Genomic DNA, 22,853 nt, shown 5'->3' with positions numbered 1-22,853 from the left:
ACTACTTGAAAAATCCCTTATAAAATTAATAAGTAAATTAAAAGAAATTAAAAATGCCAACTTATATTTAAAATTTAAAATAAACCTAAGACACACTCATTATTTGTTAAGCATACTATTGTTATTAATAAATACATGATATGTATAAGTATTACCAAGATTTTCAGTGTAAAGAGCCATTCTCCAGACGGACCAGAGTGATAAAGAACAAAAGACCCCCTTCGAAGGAATCTAGACCATCAAGCAGCTGCAATTCATTGCACACCCGGCTCAAATATAACGCATACGCCACGTCTGACCAAGTGGAAATCGGATATGTAGTTCGAATCTGAGAATTCTGGACAAAAGGAATAAACAGCCGCATAACTGTCTGGATGAGTGCCGAATGCCATAACAATAAATCGCAGTTGATTCAATTGATGGCATCTGGGGGTGGTGGAGATGGAGATGGAGCCCAGTGAAGGAATGAAGCCGGGAATCCCTTCTGCACTAACTAAATTCAAACACTTAACGCCTTCTGGCAGATGCCAGCAGATACCCCTTGACCCTTGAGTCATGGTCCATCGTCCGTCCACTTCTGACATTCCGCTGAAAACGAAACAGACCGGATGAACAAAAAAAAAAAGAATACAACGAAATGAAAAAATGCCGAACAAAAAAAACAATAGGGAAAAAATTCAACTCAATATTGCTCGCAGCTGAAGCCCCAAAGTAAAAAAAAGACTGGAAAAAGCGTCCAGACAAAAGCCAAAACAGAGAAGGCCAAGAACAAGCACAGAAAGTTAACATGTTCCAGCACCACATTAAAATTGTTTAAGGTATTTTAAAGAGTGTTCAAAATGTTAAGGGAAAATTTATTGAATATATAGGAATATATATTTAAAAGGGGAGGGAGGAACCTCTTTAAATTCTCAAATGCACTGTCTTAAGACATGAGTACAGTATTTATTAGTAAATAACCCTTGAAAGGAAACAGATATATAGCAAAAATATATTTTAGAATAGTTCTTGCCATAGGAATAAATGAAATCGTAATGATTGTAGTAAATATACCTCATAATTTTCCTTAAGTTATGATATTAACTTTGTATTTTTAGTGAACTATATCTAAATTACCCACCGCTGCTGTGCGTAAATGTTTGTTTGAAGGAGGTAAAGAGTTTTCATCGCTTTGGCAGGACTCTAGGGATATATGCCCTCGAAGGGAGAGAAGGTTCAACAAATGTTTTGCCTTGCGGCCAAAGTTGAAGTGGATTGAAGTTTTTGGGCTGCAGGGTAGCGGTCACTGTAAGCCGATTCCTCACAATTGACTTTTTTATTAACTCGCTTAAATCCTTTTTATTTTCAATGAATATTTGAAAGCTGTTCTTAAGTTACAACATAACTCTGAACTTAAATTGGCTACTAAAAATGAGTGTGCATCAACCTATGAGAGATGCCTTTTTATTAAAGCCGTAGTTTGTTGATCCTCAGCATATTTATTTTCTTAATTTTTTTAAACCAGTAAAATAATTTTTTTTAATTTCCTGATAAATCTCTGCTTTTATATAAAGTGTTCCCATTTTTCTCTTTTGTTTTTATTTTAATTTTATTTTCCGCGCATTTTAAATGTGTCATGGCAAGACAATTTCTTTCGGGGTCACCGCTCAGCTTGTGGTCACCGGAAAAGGGGGGGGGTTTGTGGGCTGTAGAGTGTGGAAAGGGGGCGGGGCAGGCGTGGGAAAGTGCTTCCATGTGTGCATGTCAGCCAGTCACTCGACCAGTCAATTAGCAGCGGACGCTTTTCAATTACCGCCCCGCAAATCGAACAGAGGCGAAAATACTGGCAAGTGGCAGAAAGAGCGGGATGGCCATAGTTATAGCCATTGCCACACAGCAAGTTGGCCAAATCCAAAATCCAAATTTACATTTGTCACCAGCTATGTGGGCCAGCACACAATATGGGCCAGGCCGTTAAGTAATCGGAGGCTGTTGAGGAGGTCATCGGCTAATGTCCTTGCCCCTTGTTTCTGTGTCTGTGCGAATTATGGATCCCTTTATCCACCCCCCCACCCTCTTTTTATTCCCAGGAAAGGGGCGGGAAAAGCCCTGTGAGGGCGTGGCTAATGCTGATTGCACACAGATGGCAGCCATCGCAATCGGATTTTTGTGTGGTAACAAACGTTGTCCAATTTCGAGGGAAATACATTGTGAGTCCCCGAATGCAACGGCAGTGGTTTTAAATTTGATGGAATTGTTCAACCATATAAACTTCTACTGCTGGATACTTTGGAATCTTTGGAAAGTATCTAGTTTTCCCTTTAAATCCGTAGTATATTGAAAAACTAAAAAATTAGTTTATATCTTAATTATAAAAGAATAGCTTTGTGTTTAAGTATAAGATATAAGTATCTCAAGTTTTAAAATCTATAATAAATATAAGATATTTTTTAAAATCAATATATGACATTTAAGAAACAAGTAAGTGTATTGAAAATATTTCAGCTGATAATCTGCATCTCTTTCATTTCCAGCGCTTTTTAATAAAATCACAGATCCAAGTGAAAAGTATCCCACATATTTTGTATATCCTTGCCTTATTTTTTTGGGAATCCCATCCCTTCATCGTAATAAACAGCCAATGTGCCTGGGCAATTTTCTCATTAACCCATTAAGGCTGCCAATACTTTATACATCATTTTAAATTGGGTTTTTTTAATTTTAAATTCTTTCGGGGTAATTCAATTACGAGCGGGGTAAATCCCTTAATCATATGAATATTCATTATAGCTGGCCAAGCGAACACATAGTTTTTATGGGGGGTGGCTTTCAGGAGGGGTGGGCCAAAAGTGGGCGGTGCATCGATGCAAATGCATTTACCGCACAACTTCCGCCGCAATGGCGGACCATTGACAAAAAGACGGAAGTGCAGATTTCTGACAGCTTATGTATTTGTGTGTGAGTATCTGTGTGTGCCTTGTGCACATGTGTGTGTGTGTGTGTGTGTGCATTGGCGAGAGGACAACAACATCCGACATGACCGTATCTTTGGCATTGTCTGCTGGTGTCAGTGCAAGGATACTCCACATTTTGCTCATTTTTCGATTCGCCTCCATCTTGGTCTGCAATTTAATTGAAAATTTTCCTACGTGCAGCTGTGTGCGTGCGTCGTTGCGATGCGGTTGTCTGTGTGTGAGTGCACACGTAGGCCACATTAATGCATGTTTTACAATCGCACACGCCTCGCAATTTCTTACCGGCCAACTTTTGGGGACAACTGTATTTAATGACACTCGCCATAATGCATTTAAAGCATTCGCAATTTTATTACCAACCAAATGGCCAGGATAATGGCAGGATAATGTCCGAATGCGTGTGCTCAGCTTCCTTTTCCTGTTCGAGGATGTCAGGGCGCATATATTTTTGAGGGGGGCTAAGCCAAGGAACTTCCTTCCGTTGGCAATTTCAACTGTATTTAATGGAAACATCTGAACGTGACTGAAAACTAGTGTTCGTATTCTTCAATTTAAGCCATCTGCTTTTGCTCGGCATATTTTGGCAAACGTGCCAAGCCTCTACTTAATTTCCCAAAACGAATATCATATTTGATTAAGCCATTATTATTTGTCATAAATACCAGTCGTGAATACTGAAAGCTGTATTTCATATTTCCTCATATATAAATTTAAAATAAAAGTGATGCTTTTAATTAATTTAGTAAATGTAGGTTTAAGCGAAGATTTCAAAATAATAATTTGTTTATTCTTAGAAGTAAGTCCTTAAACTTGGTCTTAAAACATGAATTTCTTAATAGTTTTAAAGGAATGTTACTGTATTATTTAGTATATATAGTACTTTCCATAGTGTTTTGTCTGAGATTCAAGATCTTTTAACCTCAAGGGAAACTGTTGTGAAAATCTGGTTGGTAATTGGGTAGGGAATTTCCCTGCTGCTCGTTAGGGCTCTCTGAAAACTTTTCGGCATTTGGCCATTGCAATTTAATGCCGCATTTAAATGTCAATGCGAGTCCTGTTTACTACTTCCGGTATGCTCCATGCCGCTTGTTTGGCCCTGGTTTGTTTGGGGCTTTTCGGCCAGATCGTTTGCATGGCCAATAAAAAAAGTTTTACCCTCAAAGCACGTGTCCTCCGAGAAGAGGAAGTTTTTACGGGCAGGCCAAAACAGCAAGAGTTCATAAGGCCAAGGTACGAATAAAAGAGGAAAAACACGGATGCTGCAATTGAATTTAAATGAAAAATCCATTTAATTGCTTTAATTAATGGCACCCTACTCTTGAAATTGGTTCTGTTTAAAGGTTTTTTTTTTTCGGAGCGGCCACCGAAAAAACAACAACTGGTGCTCTGTATAAAGGAAACCACTGAATTTCAATTGAAAATCGATCAGTCAGTGGGTTGTTGTGTGTGTGTGTGTGTGTTGAAACTTCCGTTCGGCGCTGGAAATTATGCTATGAACTATGCATAGCCTCGGTTTGCTATCTCTTTCGCCCCCCTCATCAGCCATCTCTCTCTGATTTTATCGCCCCCTCTCTCTCTCGCTCTCTCTATCTCTTTTTCACTCTTTTTGAGTGGTTTTTGGGTTTTTGTGGTTTGGTTTCTGGCAGTAGGTTAAAGCACTTGTTCTTTTACTTCCCTGGCATCTTTCCCCCCCCGCTGGCAGATATAAACAATGCCCTGTCTCCATCTCTGTCATCCGATATCTACCCGTCTCTCTCTATCTCTCGTTCCCTTTGCTTTTCTGGTGCATCAAAATCTGTCTGTGTGAGCAATTGTCACGTTTATTGATAGAACCGCCGATGTTGTTCTTCCCCATCGATGGTGCCCTGAAAAACGTTTGTGCAAATGCCCACAAAGGACAATAGTTCCCCTCAACTGAAGAATGCGGCAAGACAAACGAGATACTTGGGCTTCGGGATGGGAAACCCAAACAATTGAAAACTCAAGCAGGCGGAAATATTATATTTTGGTTTTGTGGTCAACCAGTTACCGTTTATTTTAAAAGGGAACTACATTTTTATAAACTGAAAATTGTGATGAGGAATACCTATATAATCTATAATAATGAAATCGGAATTTAATTACGAGTGTGACGAGATATGATATCTCATATTATATTTTATATTCATTTGTACATATTTTATTGGGCAAAAAAAAGATATACAGTGTTTTGACAGTTTTTTTGATTGTTCAACGTTTTTTTTTTGGGAGAAGACATTGACTTTTCTTAGACTTTCAAGCAACCCAGACTTTATAAGTCACTTTTCCAACTGCAATTATGAGTTTGCCCGTTGTAACCCTTTTGAGTGCTTCGCTGACGGCGCGCTCATCAAAAATGCCCAAGAGCTATAACATAAATTAAACTCGCAGTCTAAACAAGCGAACGATTATTAAGTAATAAGCGATTCGGGTCAGGGCGATCATAGTTCATGTGGCACTCATGAATCATTCAGACACTTCGGCCACGCCCCCATTTCAATCCGTTTCCGTGCGATATGATACGATACAATTCGATTCAATTGGCTTCGACTCGATTCGAATTCACCGACAGCAATGACTTGAGCAATTATTGACAAATTGGGGGGGGGGGGAGGGTAGTACGGAGATCGGGAGTTGGAAATCGGGAATCGGATTGGGAATGGGGATTACGTATTGATGGCCCTAAATGCTGACGGTAACTACATCGGGCAATCGCTTCATTACACCTCAAATCGCCCACTCACACACCGAAGCCAAAGTCATTTTCCTTGTCAATTGGCCAATCCATTCAATAATTCAGTGCGTGGCCCTAACTCAAATAGTTGCCATCTCGTATTTCTGGGGGGGGGTGTGGAAAGGAGGTGCTCTATAAATCTTGGCTCAACCCAGAAGTTTGAACTTTGGCCGCAGCTTGTTGACCTTACCTCGGCTTGCCTCTTTTTCTGTCCCCCCTTTTATTTTCCTTTTGCCTCAACACCTCAAGTCAAGTAAAATCAACTGTCATGCAGTTTTAAACAGTTTACGGGGCGTATGAGCGATATTTACTGAGGCGTTATTTTCATCACCGCACAGCTTGTGTGTGCTTTTCCCCACCCCCATTTTCCGCCCACTGGCGATGAGGTCGCGGGGGGAGTGGCAGCTGTGACACGCCCCCTTCACCCTCCCTTGGGCGGAGCGACAGGAAATTTAATTACAAGACAAAATGTCGACGATATCACGATATAAATACGAAATGCAAACAGACGCACATTGAACAGCTGCACAGTGATAAAAGGTGCTAATAAAGCTTAAATAAATATATAATTGTAAATGTAAGTATAGGCTTTTTTAATTTAAATTGTCTGTATATCATGAGGAAATAAATAACTAAAAATAAATGATTTACTTAAGATCATAAATGTTTTAAAATATTGTCGATCGAAATAAAAGCCTAATGATATTAAATATAGCAAGAACTTAAGTAAACCAAAACATGCAAATGGATTTCAATTCAAAAAAAATATTTCAGATTACAAAAAACCTGATTTCTTTCAGTGTACCAGACACGTTTAGATGGGTAGGTGATATATATGTACATTAGTATAACAGTTTGTTGGGGATACAACCTCCGCTGTCGCTGTTGCAGTTCTCCCAGGGCCGGGGGCCTTTTGTCAGTGGGCTTTGCGATATTGGCAACCAACTTTTGCGCGATTACCATGTACACAATTTCCCGCTTTCCCGGAAAAGGGGGTTACGTTCGGCCTCGGCCCCTTGACTTAAAACTGCAGTTTTGGCTGTAACTCAATGAAGCTGGGTTGAGAAAAATTTTATATTGGAAATTCGAATTCCAAAATTGTCCATTTTAGATCAATTCCACTTTTCAAAATATTGAACTTCAACAATATTCGTTTATACATTTTAGATCTATTTCACTTTTGAAAATATTAAACTTAAAAAATTTTCAAAAGTCAAAAAGTTTAAGAGATTTTTTGCCTAATCTCGCCTATCTTTTAGAATTCAAAGAAAATAAACCTTTGAAGATTACTGGATTTAGCAGATTGTTGTATAAAATATTCATTTGGCCCACCTCTTAAAGTTAAAAGTTAAAAAAAATTGTTGCCCACAATAAGTTTTCAAAGAGAGCTCTCAGCTTCGAACTTTCTTTTTGCCACTTTAGAGGCAGAATATTCAATGTTTCATATGCCAAAACTCTCTCTCGGTAAATTGTGTTTAAATTGCAAATTGGTAAAATGGTGTTACCAGTTGACAAAACCGAAATTCAAACTGGCAGTCGCAATGATAACAAAAGTGGAGCGAGGGAAATTGGTGGAAGCACTTTCCCCCATCCCTTTCGCAATGGCATTCTGGCAATTTCTGGTCTCGTTCTCATATTTGTAAATATTTGCATTTTTACGCTTGTCGCCCACTCGAGCGTGTGCAATCGAATTGCATTCGAACGCACACAGATACATGGCGGACTTTGTGTGTGTGTGTGTAATGGCGTGCGAACAAGATATCCTTCCGCTTTGCCACCCCTCCCCCAATTTTCCAGCCCCCTCCCCACCCTTGCTCTTCCAGCAGCGTTGGTTTGACCAACATTTAAATGGACGCTTAACTCGAGGGGCCAACAAAATGCGGGGTTACGAGTGAAAACCACTGGGTGGTGCAGTCCAGGAAATCGCATAGATGGTGCATCCGCATCCCAAAGGTTCCATTAGAAGGGGGCTTGTGTGATATAGCGTTCCATTTCATATCGAAAATATGGATTTGCATAAATATCTATTGGGAATAAATATCTATAAAATGGGAAATTTAAGAAAAGTCACATTGTAATTCACCTTTCACATATCACAAAACATTTTAAAATATTATTTCCATGAGTTAAATTCTAGATAGCATCTGTATTATGGTTAATATTTCAACAAAGCGAGTGTGTGTGTCATTTCTAAATTTGATTTTAAGTACTCCACAAAAGACCATAAACAATAGAGCGGTGCAAAATGTTCACTGGCAGCATAAACATGCGGGAGTCCCCGTTCTCAAATTTTATTTAACCAAATTCTATGGCTCACCATTGTCCGACAACAATTAATTTGTAATTTCATTTCATTTTATTCAAATGGCCAATCCCTTTTCTTTTTTTTTTAAGCGGTCGAAAATTTAATCAATTTTAGCCGAGCTAGGTGCAATGAATTTTCATTTGGTCAAATATTTGCATTTCGCTTTAATTAGTTGCAATAATGTTGGAGCCCCGCCAACACGCAAATATTTAAACCAATTCCGGCTGCCAGGATAATAATAATTCACAAGGATTTAAGGGGAGTTTGTGTGCGTGTACTTGTCTAATATTGTGCTAATGAAGCAGTTTTTCAGGGGGTGCACAGATATGGATGTAACATTTTAACTAAATTTTATTTTTAGATTTTAAATATTTATTTTAGAATTAGAGTTGGAGTTGGAAAATCGCTCATCCATTGAATATTTAGGGGAAAAAATGTAAGTGGAAGGCGAAGGATTTTGCAAGGGGGCATTGAAAGGACAAACAAACTGTTCAATTGGCGACCATTTTCCCAAGGATGCACCACCCACAAACACACACTCCCTCACATTTTGTAACCAAATCGAGGGGAACCCATTCAAATGCAAGGGAAATGAGCTAATTATGCGGGGATCGCAATGGCATGGAAAACACTCCATAAAAAATCCGAAAACAAAGTGTGCAAATTGGTTGGCATTCTTCGTTGGACTTGGAGTAGTTTAGCCAAATCAAGGCGTACAGCTATAAGACCGACCGTTTTGAGAAGCTGGCTTCAATTGCTATCGATCCCTATCACTTCAAAGAAGATTTATTTTTTGACAAATTTTTTCATTTTTTGTAAGGGGGTAGCTCGGTTTATTTTGGGATTCAGATTTTGGTCAAAAATAGTCATTTTTTAGTGGTTTTCCAGTCGTAGATTAGCCAAATCAAGGCGTACAGCTAAAAGACCGACTGTTTTGAGCAGCTTTCTACAAATGCTATCGATTCCTAGCACTTTAAGGAAAATTTATTTTTTCACACAATTTCTCATTTTTTGTAAGGGGGTACATCGGTTATTTTTGGGATTCAGATTTTGGTCAAAAATACTCATTTTTTAGTGGTTTTTCAGACGTAGTTTAGCCAAATGAAGGCGTACAGCTAAAAGACCGACTGTTTTGAGCAGCTTTCTACAAATGCTATCGATTTCTAGCACTTTAAGGAAAATTTATTTTTTGACACAATTTCTCATTTTTTGTAAGGGGGTAGCTCGGTTTTTTTTGGGATTCAGATTTTGGTCAAAAATAGTCATTTTTTAGTGGTTTTTCAGACGTAGTTTAGCCAAATGAAGGCGTACAGCTAAAAGACCGACTGTTTTGATCAGCTTTCTACAAATGCTATCGATTCCTAGCACTTTAAGTAAAATTTATTTTTTGACACAATTTCTCATTTTTTGTAAGGGGGTACATCGGATATTTTTGGGATTCAGATTTTGGTGAAAATAATAGTCATTTTTTAGTGGTTTTTCAGTCGTAGTTTAGCCAAATTAAGGCGTACAGCTAAAAGACCGACTGTTTTGAGCAGCTTGCTACCAATGCTAACGATCCCAATCATTTAATTGAAAATCTATTTTTTGACCCATTTTTACATTTTTTACAGGGGTCAAATTAAAAATTTCCAGGTTTGAACGCCAATAGATTGGTAATTAAGCGACGAGTTCAACGAGGTAAGACATTCCTCGTTATGCGCCTTATGGCAGCCAAAACACTGAATTATTATGGACAAGAATTAAACAATAATTTAAAAGAAAACAAAGAAAAACTCTAAAAACTGGACCAGTTGTTTTTGATCTATTCTAGAACATGACAATAAGAGATCATTTGTTGTGACTCCTTAACCCAGGGATAAGTGCTTTTGATCAGCATTATTTAATGCTTGTCAGACAGCCCCTGTTGCAGTTGCAAGTTGTCTTATCGGCGCATTAGGACTGACATATTTTGGCATTTCATCGGGGCTTTTCTGCCCCATTCTGAGTTGCACTTAATCCTGCTGCCTCTTCTTGCGTTTGTTGCGCAGTTTTCGGGGCAGCTGCTTGCAAGTTGCTGGATGCCGGTTGCTAGTTGCTGGTTGCCGATGTTGCAAGTTGCTGGTGGCTGATGTTGCCGGCTGCTGATGTTGCTGTAATGCCGTGAGCTTATAGGGCTTTAGTGGCGCTTATCACATGCCACCAGCAGCCGCTGCTTTTTGGCCCAATGTTTTCATATGCGAAACTATAAAACAACAAAATCAACTTTTTATTTTTGCATATTCGTGTTGGCTTTTGATGCCGTTGTTTGCCAACCTCACCCGCCCCCTTTTAACCAACAACTTTGGCCAAACAAAGTCAAAGGATTTTTGTTTGGGTTGGCCTGTTTTTTGTTTCCTCCACATTTTTTGCAACTATTTCGCGGTTTATAGTTTATAGCGAAAAACCGCAAATTGGTATGGTTTTCGAATTTCGGTTAAAGCTATTGGGATGAAAAGTTGTCCTTAATTGAATTACAACTAGTTCCTTTTGGTCTCCATAATATTTAGGGCAAATAAGTTTATAAATACATTTTTAGAACATATTTGCGTGGCTAATGGATTTGGAGATATTGATCGAAAGCAAATCCAACAATTTTAGGCCCAAATTTGCCTCAAAGTTGTGCCAAATAGAATTTCGTCGAAGCTCCATTAATAATTGAATTGCTTAGTTGCTGCGTCTGTAAATAGATTAACCTTCTTCAAAGTGGCGAAACATCAATGGAAGTGGGCGTGTTCCGCCGGATGCTGCCCTTTTGCCCCTTCCCCTCAACTCAGTTCATTAATATATCAAAGCTGTAATCTCAGTCAGCAGCGAGCCCCATTCCCCACACATTTTCCCATACCCAAGAAGCTATGCTTTTTCCCCCGGTTAGCACGTAAAACGCTTTTAAACGGAAACTTATAAACACAACGCGCTAATTATTTTTCGGCATGCCTGTTCTATGGTTCCCTCTCTCTTTCTGCCGCCTCTTGCTATCCCTTTTCTTTGGGTTGCGTAACGAAATATTCACGCTGCGGTTGTATGGAGAAAACTTATCCACCCACCGCAACCCACTAAGTTGTTGTCTAATGCCTGCAGACAGACATTTTCATTTCGGCTTGAGACTACCCAAAGTTGCGAATTTCCTCATTACTCGGAGCTTGGGGGAAAATATCACATTCAGGGCTGTAAGTTCGACAGGTAAAATGGCATATAATTTACCATTTAAGAGGGGCTTTAATTATAATGGGAATGGGGCAAGGCAAGGTCTGATTTAAATGGAAACCAATCGGTTGCAATGATATCCAATCAACACAATAATCTAATCTACTCCACATTTAATATTTACTACAAATTTCTAGATAATATTTCACACTTTTCTTAAAAATTTTGTGGCTTACTTAAAAAAGCATGGTTAATGGATCATTATCATGGATTTGCATTGTTTCTTCAAAATTTAGCATGAATATTATATTTGTAGAGTAAACTGTATAGTTGTTATAATGTTTTCCGATTTATTTACTTATTTATTTAATCGCTTGGAACCGTAACCAACTTGCTGGAATATTTTAAAGCCAAATCGAAATAGTTTCGCCTGTCCTCTAAGATGTGCGAAAATTCCAAACTTGTCCATAGTTTATGAAGTGTTTTATTCGGGCCATGAACCATAACTGGCCAACTTGTTGTCAACGAAGAGAAGAGGGTGGGGATTTTTAGAGGTTTTAGGGGTTCCACGGGATCAGCGGAGACAACGTGCTCAAGACATTAGCGGGGATTCCCCTGTCGATGCCCCCCCCCCCCCCATAATGCTCTTTCCCGCCAACAGAGGGCGTTTCTGTGACGGCATTCGCCATTTCCGCTTCCGCTGCACGTACGTGGCACTTGGCCTAACTACTTGCTACACAGATAGACCTTTGAGGTCACGCCCACACACACCGTGAGAAAAACCTGGAGTCAGTTCAATAAAATCTTAAATATCGGAGCTTTGTGTTTCACTAATGTGTATAGTTGGAGTAAGAATAAAATCAAAGGAGAAAATATAATGAGTGTTACTTAAATTAAAAAAAAAAAATTTTTAAGTAACTGGATTGTATTAGATCGTATTTTACAGGACTGCTAATTTTCTTAAATTTTTTCTGTGGATAGAAAAAAAACCGTCTAAAAGTGTGTGCAACATTTTTGTGTTGTTGTTGTAGGTGGTGTAGTTTTTCGTTGTTGTTGTCAGCTCGTTTTTGGCCTGGCGCTTATTGTAGTTAAGTTTTATGCCGCCATTTTCTTCCGCTTTGCGTGTTGCACGTACTTTGCCCCTTAGTTCGTATGTGTGTGTGTGTGTGTGTTGCCTGTGTTTTTTTCCAGCTTTTGCCACTTCCTTGATGTCTGCACCACCCCTCTTCACCCTCTTTAACCACTCCATAACCACCCCCCATTTCGCTCTCTCTTGCACTTAATTCCATTTTCACTTTCTTTAATGATGCTCAATTTTTTGCATCATTAATCTTTAGCGATTTTCAGCTTTGCCGCTGACTGACACGGCGTCTCAACGGGGTTTTCCCTGCACTTGCCCATTTTTCACACCCATTTTCCACCCACCAGCCGCCCCCTTTTTACGGGATGTCTCAGCTGTTGGCCCTAATAAGTATGCTACAAAATTTGTAATTACAATTTCAAGATAATTTGCTGTGAGTGCTGCGAAAATCTTCCAAAATTCTGCCATCAGAGGTTTTTTCTGAGGGTGGTTTTATGTTTTATTAGCCACTTGAAGAAGTCATTCGACTGGTAACTTTTCAACTTCATAATATTTTAATGCATTCTGGAGATGGAAACAAGCTTTATCAGTTTAAAAGAAAAAGTGCCATGACATATTTAAAAAGAAGAATAAAAAGAGAAGCTAAATAAATGGATAATAGTATTCAATGGGTTAAATGCAAATGCATTTTATTTACTTGACACCTGCTAGTTAGACTATTAACTCGCCGCCATAAATCAATTGCTGCAAAGTGCTGTGTTAAATTTTATGGAATTACCTTCACTTGCCACTTTCGATAAATCAATCGCTTAGGAATGTGGCAATTTTATTGAATTTTAAGCTGTTGGTATTTGTGTCAACTCATTCGAACGGGGTGAAAAATGAAGCCTAGGCGGAGGTCCTTGATTGATGAACCCATCGATTATTAAATGCCGCACTTTGAACTCCTCGCTGGCGATTTTGATGCGGTCATGGCTCGATGGACTGGAGTGCTGGCCGAAATTGATTTGATTGCCCCCCCTGTCTTGGTTTGGTACTGTTCGTATCCGGGAGTTTCGGGGGCTACAGGGCCCCCAAATCCCACAGCCCCCTCCCAGATCCCTAGAACTTGCATTGTTGATGCTGTTTTCTTTTTATTTTATACAATATTTCCACTTCGCTCTCGTGCTGCTCGGCTGCTCTTTTTTGGCTCGACCGTTTTCTTTTAACAACTTTTTGCTGCTGTTTTTATTTGAAATTTGCAATAAAATAAAAGCCACATGGAGAGCTGGGGGATTAGTGGGGCGTAAAAGGGGGCATGGTCGGAGCAGGGAGCCAGGAGCCAGGAGCAGAGAGCTTGGCCCGAATGGCCACGGCCCTCGGCCACAGACACGGACATGGAACGCGCAACTATAAAGCAAAAAACCTCATTCATATAATTTATGTGTGGCTCCCCAGGGATGGAAACGTGACACGTGCAGCGTGACTGGCGATGGGCTACGTTAAGGTCACCACAAAAATCCAATAAAAATTCCAAGCAAGTTTTCCTATATATATGTTCACGCGCTCATGTTTTGCGAAATGGATTTGAATTCTAAATCGACCCTTTCAAAAAATCTTCACTAGCAATTTTTAAATAACTTATTTGACAGTTCCTTAAAAAAGTTATACGATAACTTCGATAATTCGAAAGATTACACAATAATGGTACTTTATTTTAAATTTTAAATGCAACATTTAATTTCTGCTCCTACAAAACAAACAAAAGTATCTGAGCAAACAGTCTTACGTTCTCGAAAGCGAATTCTTCAGTTTTTTAATACGCATTTTTATTTTCGAAATGTTCAAAAAATCTTTGCTAACAATTTTTTATTCAATTCCTTAAAATAGGTATACGATGACTTCGATAATTCGAAAGATTACACAATAAAAGTACTTTATTTTACGTTTTAAATACAACATTTAATTTCTACACCTACAGAGCAAACAAAAGTATCTAAACAAATAGTTTCACATTCATAAAAGCGAATTCTTTACTTCCTCATTTTAGTTTTCGATAACTAAGTGATTAATTCGATAGTTTTTTTTATTGATAACACTCGTGCCAGGTCCACCCCTAGGTCATTCGCAGTCCGAGCCAAAACGGCTCCTGCTTTTACTTCTGCTGGTTGCATTTTATTTTACCATTTCGTTTCGTCCACGCTTGAATTTATGAATTTCGACTCGTTGCCATTCCTTGCCCCGCCACGCCACGCCCTTTCCTTTGGCCCGCCCCCGCCATGTGGCGCATCCATTGTTGGCCCCGCACATATGCGGTTTTATATATTGACACTTAAAATTTATGGGACTTAAAAATCTACAAAACGCTACCACGTTTTGTCCTGCAAAGTTGGTTTAGAGCTCTGGGTTTCAGTTTCAGCGGGATGACGAAAAAAGGAGGGGGTGATGGGGTTTCAGGGTTGCCGTGGCCGTGCCTCTGACAAAAGCTTGGCACGCCTTTTGTCCAAAAAAAAAATAAAGAGAGGGCGGCGGGGAGGAAAAACAGCAGTCAAGGCTGCGAAAGGTCAGTTGACAGGAGTGTGGAAAGTGCAGAAACTAAGCAGCAAATCGTGTGTGAAATTAACAGGCTTGCCGCAGCCAGGGTTGTCACCCCGCGGCTAGTGGTCTGTCCAAAAAAAACTAGACCCACCAATTGAAATGATTTCAGACCAAGAGTGTCAAAATATATATGGTTGCCACACCGGTTTAAATCCTTCTTCTTCAGAGAGAAATATTCAAGTACATTGTTCTTGATTTGAGAACATTCGTTCTTAAAAACACCTTTTGGTGTCAATTATCTCAATATTAAAACACTTCTAACTGGAGTAATAGTTTAGTTGTTGAGATATACAATGTAACTACCGCCAATTCATCTTGATTTCAACACAATGAAAACATTTTCGTCTTCTAAAATTTCGTTCTCTGTTTAAGAACATTTTGAGTTCAGATTTCAACGTCAAAATTCTCTCTGTGTAAGATATATAATGCATCAACTAATTGTTTTAACTTTAAGCTGAAGAATTATAGCCATGAAATGTCCTTTCCTGCGTCTTCGTCTCTGCATTGTGTGCTTATCAATTATCCCTTATCCATTTCTTAAACTAAATCTGACCGGAAATCTAGCCAACTGGGCTGCCAACTCATTTTTAATGCAAGCTTCTTTTGGAGCTAAGTTCCTCTCTCCCATTTTCGTTTTCTGTTTTTCTTTCTTTTCCTTTCTTCTTGCGCTGCTAATTAAATATAACTTAAAGTCTATCAAAAACAAATTAATCATTTAACAGCCGCAAATTGCCAGAAGTGCGGCTGCCAGAAGTGGTTACTTGGGTGGCAACTTTGGGTTGCCTTGGCGGTCCAACTTGACGCACCAAAAGAAGAAGCAGAAGAAGAAGCCAGGCCAAGCCAAAAAGCTGAAGGCACTTTCTATTTCATTTTCATTGCTGATTTCATTCAGTTAATCAGCTTATTGAACTTGAGGTTCACTGCCTGGCTGTGGGCCAATCTCCTGGAAAAGCCGGGCTGGGAAAACGAAAAGTTGGCAATTGGGGATTTGGTTTTTAAGCAGTTGCAGCTGCCACTGTTTGGCCAAAAGCAAGAGAACTGAAATCAAATTCAATTTGCCAGAGAGAGCGAGTGAGATGCGATGTGGCAGCTGCGGCAGCTGTGGCAACTCTGGCTGGCCCTGGCCCTGGCCAAAGTTCAATTAATTACACAATGATCCGGAGTCGGCTTTATTTTTTTCGACCCTATAATAATTGTTATAAATTGTGATTGCCAGTCGCTGGGCGATTATCACTCACCTGAGTTGGCTGTGTGGACAGCAGGTCGATTTGCTCCTCGTGTTGCTGCTGATGGCTAAGTGTTGCTGTGGGTGTCAGGTGTGGCTGTTGCTGCTGCTGCTGTTGTTGCTGCTGCTGCTGTTGCTGCTGGAACTGCTGCTGGTAGTGCTGCTGCTGCTGGTATTCATATTGCTGTTGCATTTGATATTGCAATTGCTGGTACTTCAAGTGATGCTGTGGTTGTTGCTGCTGCTGCTGCTGTTGTTGCTGCTGCTGCTGCTGTTGCTGTTGTCCATGCACCATGCAGCAGCAATAGAGAACGATTGCCAGCAATTGGATCGTATTGGCAACACTGCGTGCTGTTTTATTTATTGCTGACGACGGCATGTTGCCCCGTCTATATAGTGGCGGATATATATCTATATATATGTATGTATGTCTTCGTATATATCCGTTTCCGTTTCCGTATTCGTATCCTCGCTTCTTCACACTTTACGTATGTGTGCCAAGTGTATGCAACTGCCAAGTATGCAACACTTTGCTTGCCACTGTGTTTTCCTGTCTCTGGTTTCTGGTTTCGGGCTTTCGTCTCTTTTCTCTCCTCCAACCAGTTGCAAGTTTTTTGGTCCTGCCCCACTGCAAGAAAAACATTTGTGAACCGAGTGAGTAGAGCGCGCAAATAAATTCAACTTGTTTCTCAAGTGTCAGACATAAAGAGTACATGTGCGGGGAATATGGCGATTTACGGCAAATAGTTTGTTTATTGCTTGTCATCCGATCTTCTGCTATTCCGCCAAAACTTTTCAGAAGTCATTTATCTTAGGGGAGTACTTAAGATAAAGGTTGCCAAGAGGTATACCTTATTTTTATACTATTTCAAGCTAGTTATTCAAAAAACTACCCAGTTTTGGCAAACAATTTCCAAAATATTCCCCCAATTTGGTAAACAAAATTGTTGCTTGTGCAAGTTAATGGAATTTTTAAGCGCCGAATTGGGCAGGAAAAGAAAAACAAGAGAATAATAAAAGAAAGGAGGAGCATGTCGAGGAGTACTGGTATGTATCATTTTAATATTCCATGGAAATAATTGTGGCCACAAATGGAAATGGCCGCTGCAAACGCACAACAACAGAAATGAGAAAATCGCAGCAATTAAAAACAAAAGAAAATGCCAAATAATGAGTGTGCAATTGGCAAAAATGTCTGCGTGCAAAAATCAAAAATATGATTTTCCATAATTAATGCAACCAAAAGCAAAACAATTTTCTTTCGAGCAGAAGAAAGACGCAGACGAAGTAGTAGAAAAAGTGCGGCAGAGAGAAGAAATCAATTTCACTTTTCAATTAAATGCCGGGAAAAGCGGATGATGATGATGTTAATGATGGGGATGAGCCGTTTTTCGTTGCTGTTTGTTGGGTTGGGGGGGAATTTTTTAATATCTATGCAATAAAAGTTGCTGCGAAAATTGCACTTTGATGTGGCTGACGAGGCGGGGCGGGGGGCGTGGCAATAATGGCTGTAAAAGAGCCGGTAGCAATTACATCCCATCTCCCTCGCTCCCCAACTCCCCTTCTCGCTCTGGCGCCTCTTCAGCTGCATAATCATAAATTTTACTTGCGATAATTTCAGCCGGCAGACAGAAAAAGAAGCAAATGTGCCGAGTTCTGCTGAATAAATAAAAGATATCGTTTTCTGGCCATGAATAAAAGCAAACTAGGGATGGCCCAAGAGGTCGAAACTTATAAATTAACAAATAATAATTAAAATTAAAGGATTTTATTCCATTTGAGTTACTTTATTTAACCTTTTTCTACGATCAAATGCAATGTACTTTTGATGTTGATATTTCCTCCCTCGATATTTGTACATCCGCAAAAGAATATGAATAAAAGCAACCAAAGACGTTGAAACCCATTAATTAATAAATAATAATTAAAACTAAAGGATTTTATTCTATTTGAGTTACTTTATTTAACCTTTTTCTCCGATCAAATGCAATATTTTCGTCTTTATTATGTTGACTTTTTCCCTCTCGATATTTGTACTTTGCCAAAAAAGAAAGAAAAAGAGAACGCTGCTGAAAAAATAAGAACATTTTAATGCTGGATATGAATGAATGCAAACTACATGTTTTACCACTTGCAAACACACTCACACACACTTTGGGGCTGGGGGAAAAAAATAAATTGTTTTTTACTGGCCATGTTGGGGGAAAAATATAAAAAAATAAATCTCAATGTTTCGATTGCCAACAACTTTTGACTGCGTTAACAAACTTGTTTTTTCATGCTGCTTCTGATGGTACAGTGAAGCTCCCCGGTAACGGAAGTTCCCCCTCTTGTTTGGTGTCAATGATAGCGTGAATGATACTTTGTGTACACACTTCATTTGCACAAGTATCCATTGGATGGCCGCAGCGCAATGATCATTCGAGCTGAATGGCAGACACGGCGTATACGCAACGTCCTTTTGCCTGCCCAATAACTGTAACTGTAACTCTGGGCAAAGTGGGCCAATAATCATCGTCATTATGCCAATCAGCCACTCAGTTCAGGTGGTTTGAGCCACGTTGAGTGTTCGTAAAAATAATATATAATGCCCATGCAAAAGGGGCTTGCAATAAGCCTTACAATGTACCAGAGTTTCGATATGGAATTGGAAAGTAAAATATAAAAAAATGTATAATATAAAATCCTTAAATGGACAACAGCAAAGAGACTTTTTCTGTTAAGTCCATGGCTAAAGATTACAAATATCTGCCAACATTTATTTGGGCACTCAGGGTTTTAATAAACTCTCCACCAATCAGTCCCAAAGTTTTTAAATGAAAAAGTAACTTTTGGCCAGAGCCAAAAAAAGTGTGAAATAGCTGGCATAAATTGATAAAGACTAACAATTATTTTACAGAAAAATATGTATAAAAATGGCAAAATCATGGAAATGCAAAATAAAACGAATATCATTGTGGTAAAAATAAATCAGAACAAATGGGAATAAATTAGAAAATGATTTTATACGTTGCCCTAAAAAAGTAGATACACTTTAAAAAACTACAAAAAAAAGAAAAAGGCAAGATAAATGATGGGAATAATATTAAAGTGTTTCGATTTTCCGCTGAAATGCCACTTTAAGTTCCCATTCTCTGAAATCTGAACACCCTCTGCTCCGTTTATTGCCACCCTCGTAAAATTGATAAACAATAAATGGGGGGGGGGGCAACACTTGTGCTTCCCAGGAATTACGTAATGTCCCCATAACCTTCCCCTCATAAAGTATTTTAATGGGGCACAAAACTCAGCAAGAGCCGCCCCAGAGTCAAAATCCGTTGGGGTCGTCTGGCATTTTATGCCCCTACCAAAAAAAAAAAAAAAGATTTCACCACTGCTGCCCACAAAAATCGAGCGAAAAATTGCAAGCAAAGTGTAAAATTTATGATAAAAACGTGCGACGCTGATAAGAATGTCCTGGACAAGCGGAAGTAGCTGCAGGATCGGACCGGAAGTGGGTAAAGTGGGGGGGGGGGGGGGGGGGGGGCAGTGTGGCAAGCCTAGGCAAATGAACGGAACCCAAAGCCAGACAAACGAGGCGTGGCACCTTGTTGCTCGTTAGGGTAATAGTTTGCAAATTCCTCTCTTGCTTTTCCGCTTTTCCCCCCCCCCCAGTTAGATTTACGCCTATGATACGCTTAAAGTGCAACAAAAATGTATCGTATTTTCAGAATTTAAGGTAGCTCCCTGGGAATATCTCTATTTTATACGGTTTCTACTAATTAATGCAGCCATAAACTATCAGTTGTGCAATAAATCCTTTGGAGGATGGCAAATGCCTCCAGTTTTTCCGGACAATTAACCTTTTTGCAGAAAGGAAGGACCAAGGATAAAAGTCAAGACAAGGAAATCGCGACTTGTGAGCGCCAGGTGGCGCCAATTGGTCTTATCCTTTGGTCAATGCAATCAGGCTCGATGAGAGCAGAAAAGAGAATGCCGCAGAAAGGGGGGGAAAAGGCCTCGAAAGGGCATGAAAAGCGGATGAAAAGTGGGTGGGATTGCGGAAAATGCTGTTGCTGTTGCAACCGTATACTGCTATGTGTTGATTCCATGGGCCTTAGGCCAGCTGTAGCATATTTTCCGTGAACTGGAGTGGTCAGAGGGCCAAAAGGCCCATGCCCTCTGCCCCCGGCCAGCTGCATTGCTGTTTTGATTAAAAGCATCCGGCCTTTGAGAACCGCCAACAGAATGAGTCGAAGGACTCCCCAGCCATTCTGCAGGTGTGTGTGTGTGTATGTGTGTGTCTCTAATTTGATTTGCATTCCAACAAATTTCGATCTCACACCGTTTCTGGCCATCGGCTATTTGGCACAAAGTGCACCGAGCTCAACTCTTGGCCAGCGCTCAAATGATGTCCTGCGGAGCACGTGGCTGCACAGGGAAAAAGCAATATAAAAATATTTCAATGTTTACGGGGCAAAAATAATACATACATTTCAAAGTTTACTATTTTCCACACTTATTAGTCGATAAAAAACTGGATTTCAATGTTTTTTTGTACGAACTAATTCTTAAAAATGACCGAAAGCTTCAATTAATATTTCAAAGTGTACGATTTTTATTTATTTAATGATAAAAAACTCTTGTACAAGAGTTATGTGTTTTTCTAAAGGGGAAGATAGATTCTATGAAATTGTTTTTATATAATTTTATAACACTTTTATGAACTATTCTTTATAAACTTGACAAGGTAATCCTTTTATAAAAACTTAGAAGTTAGATTAATAGTTCTGTGGACCATTTAGTTTTAAAACTGTAATCATCATAATTTTAGATCTTTAATATACTTTACATAATTATACCATTTTGAAAATATTTTCTAGATTTTTTTTGGGTTTTGTAGGAAACATTTGTCTGAATACACTAGGTAGGTAGATATTACTTAAAGCACTTTTTAAGACCAACATTCCTAAGTATTTGTTTTCCAAAAACATACCATTAACTACTAAGTCTTTGCTTTCTGTGTAGTCAGCGAAATGCAGCTTTTCACAATCGCCCGGATTTGGATTTGGTTGGCCCGGATACGGATGAGCTACCGAGCCGAGTTCACCTCAATCAGCGCGCATTTAACCTTTTGGCCAAGTGCCCGAATTGTGTCATCTTCGCCTTTGTCTGGGAACTATTTTTATGGTGTCAGTCGTTGCGTATACGCAACGTGGCATAATTTATGCATGAATGCGACTGCAGTTCGGTTCGGTTGGGGACATATGTGAGTTATGGCAGATGCTGGCCAAAAGTAGGGCCAAAAGCAGGGCCAAAAGCAGCAGGGCCCAGACCAGAACAGACCGGAACAGAAGAGAAGCATTCAAAATGTTTGACAGCCAAGGCGATGGAAATTCCCAAAACTAATCAGCACGAAAAAGCACGTGGCTCTCAGTCGCTTTCTCTTTCGATGAAAATGAAAGAGGGTTGGGCTCCTATCTTTTTTCTTTTGTTTCACCCCGTCTCCAAAGAGGTACCATAGATAGTTAGAGGACTATATGGCCCACTTGGGTTCGTCTGCTCTGGAGCATCGGATAATAACACGCATTTTCAATGGATCTGGATCCTTGGTGTTGTAAACTTGTCCCATAAACAGCAGGCCCAAATGGAGTGGGGAAGTGCACAAAAAACCATTAATCAAATGAGACCCCCTTTGTGTATGCGTGTGTGTGTGTGTGTTCGTGTGCTTGTGAGGCAGGAAACGGAAGTGTTACACTAAGCCATTTTGTCTGTACGTTTGTCAAGCGAAGGAAAGTTTCTGACGGAGCACTGGATGCGAATATCCTTAACCTCCTGGGATGTGAGTAGGAGAGAATTATGGGGAACCTCTAGCAGGAGAGCGGAAAAATAAAACGTAGACAAATCGGGAAAAAATAGTTAAGCTACTGGTTAAATATTTTCAAAAGCCCCATTTGATTTAAATAAAGTTATTAAATAACAAAGCGTTCATACAAAAAAAACTGTATTTTTAAGTGCAATTTAACTTGGTTGCCACGGCAATTATCCCAATGCCTCCTCTCATGGCCCCAAGTTCTACTTCACACTTGTGTGCCGGCTTTAACTTTTATCTCGGCACCCCCATATCACCCATTTTGGCCCCCAATCCTGGAACCCCCTCCATCGGCCATCTCGTTATGGCCATAGGCCAAATCCGAAGCCAAATGCAAAAACTAAAGCCAAAACTTTTTGTTTAGCTATTTGTTGCTGTTGTATCCGCCTGGCTATCCTGGCACGCACACTAATAGATGCAAATACATACATTAGCACATCGACAAGCACACAAATGCACTGGGAAAAGGGCAAATCAAGTCGGAAAAGAAAAAAATACTCTTCCTAAAAGGGAAGGTTTTGTTAAAGTTAAGGTCCCTAACAATTTTAAAATATTTTTTTAATTTATTCATTCTCTGTTTCTTATTTTGTTTAGTATTTTGCTGTACTGAACAGTCGTTTTTGTTGATGAAAACTATTAATCCATATTTTTTGTCTTTGCACAATTTATCTTAAAATATATGTTTATGAGCTTAAAAAATAAGATATTTAAATTTTGATTTTTACTATTATGATCCCAACTCTACACCCTATTTTTCTCTGTGCACACTCAAACTCACACAAAGAGTTGCCGTGTCGCAAGTGAATGGGGAACATGTGTTTGCGCATTTAGTTTCCTTCTCCGCTGGCTCAACGCAACTTGATGAAGTGCAAAAAAAAAATGTGGAAAAACGCAGGTGAGACAGGTGGAGAAGGGGGCGAAAGTTGAAGCTGACAGCTGTCAG

The 22,853-nt window shown here is 39.5% G+C and overlaps 1 protein-coding gene across 1 annotated transcript in view; it reads right to left on the bottom strand.

The window, feature by feature from the left end:
• LOC108016898 (uncharacterized) overlaps positions 1-22,853 on the bottom strand; it is a 76,561-nt gene that overhangs the window by 48,273 nt on the left and 5,435 nt on the right. The window contains exon 2 of the mRNA XM_017083810.4: positions 16,073-16,687. Coding sequence (XP_016939299.2) covers positions 16,073-16,438 — 366 coding nt within the window. The 5' untranslated portion in view covers positions 16,439-16,687. The remainder of the gene's footprint in view (positions 1-16,072; positions 16,688-22,853) is intronic.

Source organism: Drosophila suzukii, chromosome X (genome assembly GCF_043229965.1).
Source record: "Drosophila suzukii chromosome X, CBGP_Dsuzu_IsoJpt1.0, whole genome shotgun sequence".
Classification (NCBI taxonomy): domain Eukaryota; kingdom Metazoa; phylum Arthropoda; class Insecta; order Diptera; family Drosophilidae; genus Drosophila; species Drosophila suzukii.
Note: the sequence above shows the minus strand (reverse complement) of the source record. Positions and strands in the feature narration are given on the sequence as shown.